Source organism: Octopus bimaculoides, chromosome 15 (assembly GCF_001194135.2).
Source record: "Octopus bimaculoides isolate UCB-OBI-ISO-001 chromosome 15, ASM119413v2, whole genome shotgun sequence".
Lineage (NCBI taxonomy): Eukaryota > Metazoa > Mollusca > Cephalopoda > Octopoda > Octopodidae > Octopus > Octopus bimaculoides.
Genome location: NC_068995.1, coordinates 50,872,078 through 50,884,428, shown reverse-complemented (window position 1 = coordinate 50,884,428; position 12,351 = coordinate 50,872,078). Strand labels below are relative to the sequence as shown.

The following is a 12,351-nucleotide window of genomic DNA, read 5'->3' as shown; positions in this document are numbered from 1 at the left end:
TGGTCTCTTTTGCCAAGCTGCTAAGTAACGGGGATGTAAACACACCAACACTGGTTGTCAAGTAGTAGTAGGAGACAACATGAAAACACACACATACACATGTACACACACACACACACACACACACACATATATATATATATATATATATACACAAATAATATGTGAGTATATGCCGGGCGTTGTGAGTGTTTATTGAGCGAAAACACCTTAAGTTCCATAAGGCTCCGGCATGGGATGGTGGCGAACCCTGCTGTTCAAAGCAACAGAGGTGCATCAGTATGGCTGCAGCTCTGAGATGAAACTACAGCAAAAAAAAAAAAATATGATAGGTTTCTTTCAGTTTCCATCTACCAAATCCACTCACAAGGCTTTGGTTAGCTTGGGGCTAAAGTAGAAAACACTTGTTGAAGTTATCATGCAGTGTTACCATGGGACTGAACTCAAAACCGTGTGGTTGGGAAACAAACACACAGCCATGTCCTTGCCTATTATCTAGAACAAAAATGGAGTGGTGGTTGCAGGAAGTTTAGTAAATAAGAACCGACTTGGAGCTGACCAACACCAACAACTTCGTTAATATACCTCACTGAGACAGCCATGGAATTCTAAATATCTCTAACATTATTTACAAATACAGATGAATAAATTCAAAGCAATTACAACCCTATAATTATAATTATATAATAATTGACATCAACAGTTCTAGTGATTCAAAATGGAAAAAAACGGATAACTGGAATATTAATTTTCAAAAGATAACCAAGAAAATTTTATATTAATAACATACACAAAAACTAGCTAGTTAGCTAGCCAAGCGTTCGCTTATAAATATTTACAACACTCAAAATATGTTGTAAATAAATATTTATATATTTACATGTTGAGTAAATATTTATATTGTGAAATACAGCAGCTTCCACTTGTTAGTAAAAACATCTGCCCTTTTTAGTGATGATGTCTTGCAGGGTCTTAAGCAGTTGTGTAAATTGAGATGTTTGTTAAATGTGAAAATGTGGAGTATGTCTGTCATTTGGTGTTGCTGCGTAGCTGAACCCAGATAAACTCTGATCAAATATACTCAAAAAAATTGGGGAGATTTTGAAAAAATTCCAGGTCAGCTCTGACTGAACACACTTAAAAGGTAAAATCAAAGGTGGTAGGAATTTGGTTCTTATTTCTAGCAGATCAAGCAACCACAAAGATACTTCCTTGTTCACTTGCTGTTTGTTGTTACTTATCCCCAGGCCAGTTGTAACTGAACAAACCTCTAATCAAAGGTATTTCAGCCATGACTGCTCAGTTTTCTCTTGGCTATTATGTGGCTAGGATTGAGTGCATAATCAAGTATAGTATTATTAGTAAGGTGATAATTTGAGAGTGATTTCACTGCTATTTCTTGTAGGTCAAGTGACAGCACAGAGCCCAAAGCTGCTAATGTCACATGTATGACATTCAAGTTTTCTCATTTTACCAACTAGAGTTTTGGGCTCACAATCATGAAGTAGCAAGTTCAATTCCCAGACCGGGTTCTGTATTATGTTCTTAGGCAAGACACTTTATTTCACATTGCTCCAGTTCACTCAGCTGTAAAATGAGTTGCAACATCACTGGTGTCAGGTCGTATCAGCCTTTACCTTTCCCTTGGATGCCATCGGCTGGTATGCATGGGCAACTGCTGGTCTTCCATAATCAACCTTAACTGGACTTGTGTTTCCCTGTTTAACTTTATAGCTGCAATCCCATGGTAATTCACGACCGAAGGGGTCTATATATATATTTCATCTATTACAATGTAAAAAGTGAAATGAAGCAAAGATCTCTTTATAAATTGAGGCAATGTTGCCATTATCTGTGAGTAAATGCTGTGTAAAAGGGAGAGGGGAATGGCATTTTGGCCATGGAGAAGATAGGGTTTCTGATTCTGATGGTTATATTTGTGAAGAAAAAGATTGTACAAAGCATGGAGGAATGTGTGTGTGCATGCACGAAAGAAAAAATTACTCTTGAAGAAAATAATTTTATAGCCAACAAATTTGGGGGAGGAAAAAAAAAAAGAAAAATTGATTACATGGGGAATTTTTTGAGTTAAAATGGCCAAATAAATAGGGTCAGAATGTGTGCCATTTATGCCTCTTTCAGGATCATCAGCTAAGTAATTGAAAGTGAAATTATCATAGCTAAGAATTAGAACCAGATTCTGAGTGTGGCTCACCGAAACCTTCCCTTTAATCTATTGCTATCAATTATGTATTAAAGATGAACAACTAAAGACTATTAATGATTTGTTCAAACAAAACAAAACAAATCACATTAGGCTGTGCACCGTGAATAGCAAACATTCAAATATCCTTTGCATTATTGAAGAATCCTTTCAAAATATGATTTTCTGCACCCACCCCTCATTTCTGCAATGATGGCTGAAGTGTACTCAAACAATTCAATACCAACACAGTAGAAATAATCCACATTTTACATTATAATAATCTCCTTGCCATTAGCAGTAACAGGCTGATTGTTGTTTTGACAGAAAAAAAAAAGAGAGACATTCTGTTATAGTTGCCTCTCCATAAAAAGCTAGTCTGTTCTGTTTTTGCTACCGCATGTTATGACATGAAGTTATGATACAAACTAAAAAAAAATAATAAAAAAATAATTTTTTGTCTTTTATAGGGAGCTTAATCACAATTAGAAGCAATAACATTCACAGACATACTTAAATACCTAATTACATTACTTCAGGACTCTACACTGCTTTCATTAATTCAACAACCCAAAAAAGGGGCAAAGAAAAAAGCAAACATACGATGCCATACACAAAAGTTTTCTATGACAACTATTTAACAAGTCATCTTCAATTTATTTCCATTTCCTAAAAGCACTCCAATTCCGATAAATAAAACCCCAAAACAACCCAGTTATTTTTATTTAATATTAATCTTCATTTTTTTTATTTATTTATTTCTTAAAAGGGCAAAAATTACAATTTTAGATTAAGTCTTTTCATAATTTCTAGCTAACTTGCTTGAGTCAATGCAATAATCTCCCATGTGGCAGGCACTAATGTTATTGGGAAAGGCTTGAATACCACACAACTTCATTCCCTCACACATACAAATGTAGCATATTTAAGAAATCAATATAGTAGAAAGAAAATTCCATATTGATAACACATACTCCATGGGCAATTGAGGAAGTCCCTTTAAGGTCACTCAGCCTGCTAGAAATAACATCTATCCTTCCCTCAAATAACTCTCCCTCTCCAAGGTTATATATTTGGATAATGTTGTCTAGGGTATCCTGCTCCTTATAATAAGATGGGATGATCATAGAGGTAATGTCTGGCCAGAACTGAGCAGAGTCTAAACAACAAAAGACCTAATTTAATAATCCATTTGACAAGGAGTCTGTGAACTTAGGAGAGACTTCTTACAAATAAAAGATGCTACTACATACAAATACATCCCTGGCCACTTACAAGAGCTAGCCAACCAGCTCCTGCATTTACCAGCATATAACATGTGCTTTATAACCGACCCCAATACTTGACTGGTACCCGATTTCATTGACCGTGGAAGGATGAAAAGTGAAGTTAGCCAGGGCATTATAGTTGGCCGAAAACATAGGGTGTAATTCAAAGGAAATCTGGCAGCGAATAATTACTGAGACTCCTTCTTTCACTACATGTATTGAGTACTCCGACACACACCTTTGATTCCTTTTCCTATTTCTTTAATATATCCTTCGATATTTGCATAGATACAGTTTGAATATAACAATGCATAAGAGAATTCAATAAACAGAGTAATTTTTCATTTTAAACAAATGATGGTAGTCTGTAACACAAACCTCTTCAGCTTACGCCAGTATGAAAATATGGTAAAACATTGAAGATGGTGAGAGAGAGAGGTGGGAAGGGGGGGAGAGAGAGAGTGTGTGTGTGTGTGTGTGCTCGTGCGCACACACGTGAGAGTTTGAACATGATGCTTACATTTTAGCTTTAGATAAAAGCAATCCCAGAGGAATTTATAAATTTCAATCATCTTCATTCAAATGTTAATAATGCAAGCATAAATGTTATAACATAAGCATAAATATTTTAACATCAGCACAGATACAGAACAGAGACAATTTAGGGTAGTACCAGAGTATCTGGGAAGAATTTTATCAGGGGTATGGGTTTCTTGCAAGTCCCCTTCCCTAGCACCTCCAAGAGAATTTTTTCAAAGTAGAACAGGACTACTTTCAGAACCTCAAAGTCCCCTAAAATTTCCATGGAATTGTGAGGACTACTCCCTTTTATAGGCTGAGCTCTTCATTTCTTTGAACTCTAGCTTAGTGTTCAACACATTCAAACATTCTCTGAGAACCCAGAAAATTTCTGGGCCAAGGTATAATATATTCTCTGCAACCCCAGTCTCATTGGCTCTCAGGGGGACTCTAGTCAGAGACAACATCTCTAGTATCAGTGACATAATGACATGTACCCAGTTCGTGTTGTAAAGTGGTTAGTTATGGAGAGGAAAGGTATCCAGCTGTGAAAAATACAAATGCCAAAATGGAAAAAAAATAAATGGAGGTGCTAGAGTAGAGGAGACTGTTTAATTTTGTCTCTGATGTCTCTAATGTAACAAAGATGTGTGAGTTTTCTCTGCATTTGTGTATGTTAGAAAACAAAAGACAAGTGACAATACATTATGAAATCTGTTCATCTCTTGTCGGCACAGAAAAACAAATGTAAAAATAACGAGGAGGAGGATAAATGTTAAAATAAGCATAAATGCAAATGATTGTCTCGTTCTTCCATGTTGAGTACAGTAATGTCAGAAAGTGTGGGTGATGGTTCCATTTGCATGAATCAAACATGTCAAATGGTACTTATGAAGAAAAAGATTGATATTATTTGAACTAATGTAGTTAACTGGACGGGAAATGGTAACAAAATACTGCAGCTACTTAAACAAAATGAAACTAGGTCCAACCCAAGATTTAATTGAAAATAAAAGAGGAAATAATATATAAAATGAAAGGGTTCAAGTAATAATGAGTATTTTCTGTTTGAAATTTGTATTTTTGGCCTTGTATTATTATTATATCCTTATATTTTTTTGGTTTCTCAAATTCTTTAAGTAGGCTCTCAAGGAAGGAAAACACACACACACACACATACATACAAGCACACATAAACAGACAAACCTAACATTAGCGTATACCAGAATATAATTTTAACAAGATCTGTTTTATGTAGCTCTTCCTTTTGTTATTCGCTTTAAATCTATTAGACATGTATTTGAACATGTTCTGAGACAGACATAGAGAGAGAGAAATACAAACTCTTAATTATATATGTCTGATTCAGCTAAAGAAACCTGACTATTTATTATCCTAAGCTTTAGCATCTTAACATTCAAATGCGACTTCACTTAGATATGTGCAAAATGTATGTGCACACATACATATACATACACGTATACACACATTTATTACATACACAAAAGAGAAATATAATACTCAAATTTAAGACTGTTGTACCAACTGTCAAATCAAATAGAAATAATAATAGGTCCAGGTATGGCTATGTGGTAATAAGTTTGTTTCCCAAACACATGGTTCTGGGTTCAGTCCTACTGTATGCCACCTTGGGCAAGTGTCTTCTATTATAGCCTTGACCAACCAAAGACTTGTGAATGGATTTGGTAGATGGAAACTGAAAGAAGCCCCTGTGTGTATATACATGTGTGTGTGTGTCGTTGTGCTTGAATTTGTCCCCTCCCCACCACTTGACAACTGATGTTAGTTTGCTTACATCCCCATAACTTAGTGGTCTGGCAGAAGAGACTGATAAAATAAGTACCAGGCTTTAAAAAAAAATACTAGGGTCAAAACGTTCGAATAAAAAATCTCTACAAGGTGATGCCCCGGCATGGCCACAGTCTACTGACTGAAACAAGTAAATGATAAAAGATAACTGTTTCTAATTCAAGTACAAGACTAGCAATTTTGCAGGGAAGGGTTAGTTTCTTACATCAACCCCAGTACATATGCCCACAGGCATATGGCATAGTGGTTAAGAGCGCAAGCTACTAACCCCAAGATTCCGAGTTCGATTCCAAGCAGTGAACAATAATAACAACACTGAAAAATACCTTAGGAATGAGAACCCAGGTTCGAAATTTCCCCAAGACACCTGAAGAAGGCTGGAAGGTATATCAGCCGAAACGTGTTAACAACAAACAAGATGAGGACAAATATCCGTCGAATGTAAATAATGTAAATAATGAACCTCAGTACTTGTCTTGTTCTTTATTAACTTTGAGGGGATGAAACCCCCAAAATGCCAGTTAGAGCTACAGAGATGAGTGGGAAAAAGAGTACAACACAACAGGGGGATTCTACAAATTTGCTTGACCTGTTCTACTTAGCAGCTAAATGTATCTTAATCTTTTTGTGATCATATTCCTAATGAAATATAACCTTCTCTATCTATTATAATAAATTAAAAAACAAAAAAATGAATGGTGCCCCAGCATGGCCGCAGTCAAATGACTGAAACAAGTAAAAGAGTAAAAGAGAATGAATAAAAAAAAAAACAAGGATTTGAAGCAGTGACAATGTAAGACTGGGTTGAACTTTTTAGCTGTCTTGTCACCCAGTACATTCTATAAAGTAATTGGTGTTAGGAAGAGCATCCATTCCCAAGAAGGCCTGTCCATCACAGCAGAATTGATACTGGGGCTGGTTCCACATTAAAAGCACTCATGCTGGCATCATGTTACAAGCATGGGTGTCACATAAAAAAGTACCCAGAATACACTGTAAAGTGGTTGGCGGTAAGAAGGACATTCAACCATAGAAACCATGCTAGAACAGACAATGGAGTCAGGGGCATCCTCTGGTCAAGCTGTTCTACGTCCTAAGTTAGCATGGAAAACGGACACATGACGCATGGTCCCTCAACTCATCTCAGACCATTACAAGTCATCTTACCCAGAGTTGTGAATGGAAGCATGTTGGGCCCATAACCCAGAAGTCACTAGACTGAAACTAGGCTCAGCAAAGAAACGGATACTGTTTCTGATAGTTATAATTTGCAGCTGAGTTGTCCGACAAACATATCAGCCTTATACATGTATATATATCTACAAGAGTAGATACAAATTATATTATGCAATAGAAATTTATACGGGATCAAGGGGCACCAACTGAGCAGAGTACACTAAAACCCAAGTAGCATAGTGAGCAGAGATTATAACAACAGCAGGACTTCCTCCAATCACACCTTGACTGTCTTGAAAAGACAATGTATTTCTGGATGCAGAATGTCCAAAAAAAAAAAAAAAAAAAAAAAAAGGTAAGATAGTTATGGCTGGAATGCCTTCAAATACCAGAACTGATACATCAGAGCTGTCTTGGTGCTAAACAGTAACACCAATGGTTCTCCTCTACAGTAAACAACATGGGCTGAACCATTGAAAGTAAAATGTCTCTGCTGGAAATAGAAACTCCGTTTTTGACAGTTCATACGAATACACCAGTGTTATGAACTGTCAAAACTGATATCCTGATAACAGAGCAAGCTGATAGCCTAATAACAGGGTCATTTGATGAAGAGGAGGAGGATCCACTCATAGTCACATGTGTATGTAGAAAGACCAAGTTTCTCTCAGATGTCTTTCGCTCTCGGCAGAAACACTAAACTCTCATCGCTAACTACAGGTTGTTGGGAAATTTTTCTAAGTGGTAGTCAAGTCGCCCATTGTTGTTTAAAAATCTGAATGAGCAGACTTATGATTAAAGGCATTCATACCAAGCCATTCCTTAAGTTTACACCTAGGGTTACATTATCTACTGCATTTTTCTCCTTTTCAAGAAGAGAGAGTGTGATTTGAGGGTTATTTCGCTGTTGTTTCTAGCATATTATGCAGCTAGGTAGAGGCTCACTTCCTCGTTAGCTCATTAGATGAAAATGATTGAAGACTAAAACAAATACCATACGCAAGTCGGAAAAAGTGATGGGTGATGAGACAGATGATAGCCGGGATATCTGCAGTTCCTGCTTGTTGGGTCAACGACTAAATACATTTATAGTGTATGTAACCTGTACCCTACCACCTTCCATCCAAGATTGGCATCAGACTATTGATTAGCTTACACTGACCAATAATTTGATCTGAAGAAAGAACCAATTAGCTTAGTTTCTGAAAGTAGTGTTCTAAATTAGTAAATAGAAAGATTTGGAAATTGCTTTTGAAATTTAGAATCAATAGAAGCTTCTTAATAGATAAAAAAATGTTTCATATTTGGAGACTATAATTTGATTGGTATCCTTGCCCATAAACTACGTTTACTGGCATAAGGTAAAAATTGTAAAAAAAAATTATGATGGGTATATTAGAGAACTGGGAGGGGTCTTTTTGTCTGGAGGAGGGAGAACAGATAGTGTTAATATTTTGAATACAAACTTAAATCAAAACAAGTTTTTTTTAGTTAATTAAGTAATAATAACAACAGATTTCAATAGAATTAGGAATAAGATTTTATTATCTTTGAATTCGCATATTTACTTTAATACCCTTTTAGAGGGATCTTCAATGAGATGAACAAAAGCTATCAGCAATCGAGTATGAAGCATAATACTACAGAATTTTAATATATGTAACATAGGGGTTATTTCCAGTAAAACAATATAATTCCTAAAATACCAATTTTTCAAGTGAAGTTTCTCGAATCTTCAGAATTATAAGGTACACCGAACCCATAGTTTTAGCCCCTCGTATATACATAATAAACCCTATTAATAATTTTAAGGCTCTGAGATCGATATGCAATCGGCTACCAAATCTGTTCCAACTCATACAGAAAGGTTTTAATCACTTCCCGTTACACATTGGCTGCTGACTCATGAATCAATCTACAAACAAATCAACGGCCGTTACTGCATCTTCAGTCATCAATAATGAGACATTTGTTGTGATGATACATAATGAATAAGCTCAAAATATATACTAAGTGGCTCCAATTACAATGTTTGGTATTTCGTTTATAGGGACATACATAAGAAGTGGGGGGTGGGAAAGAGCTAAAAACGAACTAAAAGAAAACAAAACCTGTGAGACCATCGTTGCTAGGAACACCTTGATGTGTTCTGATAAAAAAAAAAAATCTGTGGAACACTTACTTATCAATTAATCATATGAATTCGACTTAAGCAAACACTGTCTCTTCTCATTACCCCCCAAATTATATCCAAACAAAATAAAAGAACTGAAAGAGAAAAAAACAACCTTACACGAGTAAATAGATTTTTTTTCTTTAAGGAATAGGTCTCCTCCGCATCTTGGATATTTCTCAAAAAAAAAAACCGTTTCCAAAACTGAAGACTTAACTAGAGGTATGAATTACTTTGATAAGTAATTGGTGAAGGAAGGACTGAGGATTTAAATAGTCAGCCCACCTTCAGTAATTAAGAGCCAGTCAAAGAAATCGATCGTGTCTGAAACGGCGATTCATGTTAAGAGCGACACGAATCCTTCGACAAAGAGAAAGGGGAACAAAATTGTCTCGGGTGTGAAAAGTACAATAAAACTAAGGCAAGAGTCTTGAAGACAGACTTATTTATTTAATTGTTAATTGGTTATTTCAATTCTTATTTTATGTTTAGCGATACCTTGTTATACGTGTAGCCAGTCACAAGTGAACTAGCTAACAAATATAACACACTCGCACAATAATCCGATTTGCTGGATGATGGATAAGTCATCGGCGATTTCAAAAACACTCCCTTCTAATATTTTAAATCAGAGAAGAAGAAGAAAAAGGCAAATAATTATAAACTGCTTGTAAGTTTAAATAAAAACTAATAAAATTCAATAAAAATCTGCTATAATACCTACGATGTTCGATTAGATAAAGAAACATGTAACAATAGCGCTTGCATTTGACCATTTACTACATTCACATGTCACTTACACGAAATAACTGCATCTTTTTTTTTCATTCATTCAACATACTTGTTCTTGTACTTTCTTTTTCATTTCTTCCCCCCACCAATTTTTAGTTTCCAATTTGCAAGAAGGCTAAGACAAAATTAACAACAATGAATGAATGGGGTATTATATATTTTTGTTGAGGTCCTTGTTTTATCCCCCTTTTTATTTTTTCTCAAGCGGAAAAAGAAGAAGCAAAAGAAGAAGAAAAAGAAAGTTATAGGAATGGAAAGAGAGAAAGCAGAAGGTTGTAAAAATGTGTCAGCAGCAGACAATAACAACAGACGGATAAAAGAGAAAAATATAGTAAATATACAGCGAAATATATATAAATATGTTTATATATGTGTGTGTATATATATATTGTAGTATGAAAGAAAACAACAATAAAATGTATGAAAACTCACCCCGAATTCATTATTATGCTTCTTTTTTGTTATTTTCTCTCGAAATATAGAGTTAATAGGGGTCGATAAAAAAATAGAGATGGAAAGAGAGAGAAGACCCGGCTCGAATGTAAAAAAATATTAGAGCGGCGGACGAAGTGACATTTTGAGTTTGTATCTGCCACCTTTCAGTTTGGCTGACAGTGGCGCGTGTGTGTGTGAAACATATCAACGGGAGACGACCAAACATTCTCGTTCGCAATCTCGTTTTATTCTCGTCTTTGTTCTGCCATGATTCTTCTTCTTCGTCTCGCACAACATCACCACCAGCAGCAGCAGCATAAACAACATCGTTAATAACAACAACAGCAGCAGCAGCAGCTGTAGTGACAGCAGCAGTAACCATCGAACTGCAATTTTTTTCCCCTCCATCCACTTATTTTCTTTTTTTACCCCCCTTTTCATACGTACCACACTCTCCCCCCCTCATCAGTTTTTGTGAGCCTTTTTTTTCCCACTGTCCGACTATCGATTGATCCGTGAGATTTCCACACAAAAGAGAAACTGATTGCAATGGCTGCAGCGGCTACAGTATCACCAGGTCCGTCGGGTTCCGGTAAGTGGCATTTTTTCACTTTTACAACACGGAAAAAAAAGATGTGTGTGTAGTAGTGTTTGCTGCTATTGTCACACAGACAGACTCACCCATGTCGATTTCATTCTACTTCTCTTATTAACTTACTCCACATTCATTCTATGGACCTTTCCATTTCGATCATCCAACCCCTTCTCCTCAATACTATTTACCCTGATCACTATCATTAATAATGCTACTACTAATAGAATTATTTAAAAAATTATTGTTTATTATTTCCACTCGTCTCTTCTCTAATTAAACTTAGACGAATAATATGACACGTTTACTGGTTTCGTTTAAATTATTTCTTCATTTCTTTGAACATGTACTTGTAATTACTGTAGCATTCAGCCGTAGCCCTTGGATCAGCTATGGACCTTTTAATAAATAAATAAACAAATCCTTGATTCCTTCTTATCCAGATCGTAATACTGAGAATGTAAACATATTATATATATAGATATATATATATATAGATATAATGTATGTACACATATATGAGAGAGCAGTTGACTTATTTGATGTGAGAAGGATCTGGTATTATCTTTGACATAACTAAATACTACATGCTAAGCTTTAGAAGTGTTGTTGTTTAACCCCGAGATCATTTCTGATTGAGCAGACCCACGATCAAAGGTATTTCAGCTGAGACTACCTTGTTTTTACGTATATCTAGAACTACAGTGTCCAATATGTTCGTTTTTTTTTTTCAAGACGGTAGGGCATAGTTCAAAGAAATTCAGCTGCTATTTCTACTTTCGAAAACGACCACGTAGAGGTTCCCTCACTGGTTTCAGAGAAGGAAGAAGGATTATCAATAAAAGGCGTAACGAACAAATGGTTTTGTTTACGTATTTTTATTTCATTTCACATCTAGAGGACTTCAGTATATCCATGTCCTAATATACACTCCGTCTCTGATCTCTAACTAACCATCTGATTCATATTTATTTACACATCCGCTTTTAAAACTATTTGCCTGGTCTAGTTCTGTGACTGCGCTCTAGTTTCTATTTCTACCTTGTTTACTCATTTGGTTTATGACATTTAGGAACCACTAAAGGGTGTTTAGAATCAGAGAATGTCTCTCCAAAATATTTATTAAACGAAATTCAATATATATATATATTTATTTATATGATCTACTAGGTATCATCTGACACACACACACACTCAAACTGAACAGTGGTTGTTCGTTTATGTGGGGAAATGTTATTAGCTAATTCGTCCATCTCTCTATCTCTTTGCCATTCGTCTTGTGGTCAGATTTGTTCTGGCTACCAATGACCATTTCCGTTGATCTATCAGAACATAGCTCAACATGCGACACACATAGATACTC

The 12,351-nt window shown here is 35.6% G+C and overlaps 2 protein-coding genes across 7 annotated transcripts in view; one reads left to right on the top strand and one right to left on the bottom strand.

Annotated features, from left to right (window-relative positions):
- LOC106870788 (homer protein homolog 2) overlaps positions 1-10,573 on the bottom strand; it is a 127,812-nt gene extending 117,239 nt beyond the window's left edge. The window contains exon 1 of the mRNA XM_014916989.2: positions 10,394-10,573. Within this exon, the coding sequence (XP_014772475.1) occupies positions 10,394-10,404 (11 nt within the window). The 5' untranslated portion in view covers positions 10,405-10,573. The remainder of the gene's footprint in view (positions 1-10,393) is intronic.
- Positions 10,574-10,705: 132 nt separating this feature from the next.
- LOC106870787 (aryl hydrocarbon receptor nuclear translocator homolog) overlaps positions 10,706-12,351 on the top strand; it is a 54,624-nt gene continuing 52,978 nt past the window's right edge. For 4 of the 6 annotated variants that reach the window (XM_052973332.1, XM_014916985.2, XM_014916984.2 and 1 more), the window contains exon 1: positions 10,707-10,988. In XM_052973332.1, the coding sequence (XP_052829292.1) occupies positions 10,946-10,988 (43 nt within the window). In that variant the 5' untranslated portion in view covers positions 10,707-10,945. Of the gene's footprint in view, positions 10,989-12,351 lie in introns of all 6 variants that reach the window. The other 2 variants (XM_052973334.1, XM_014916986.2) reach the window with 2 other exon arrangements.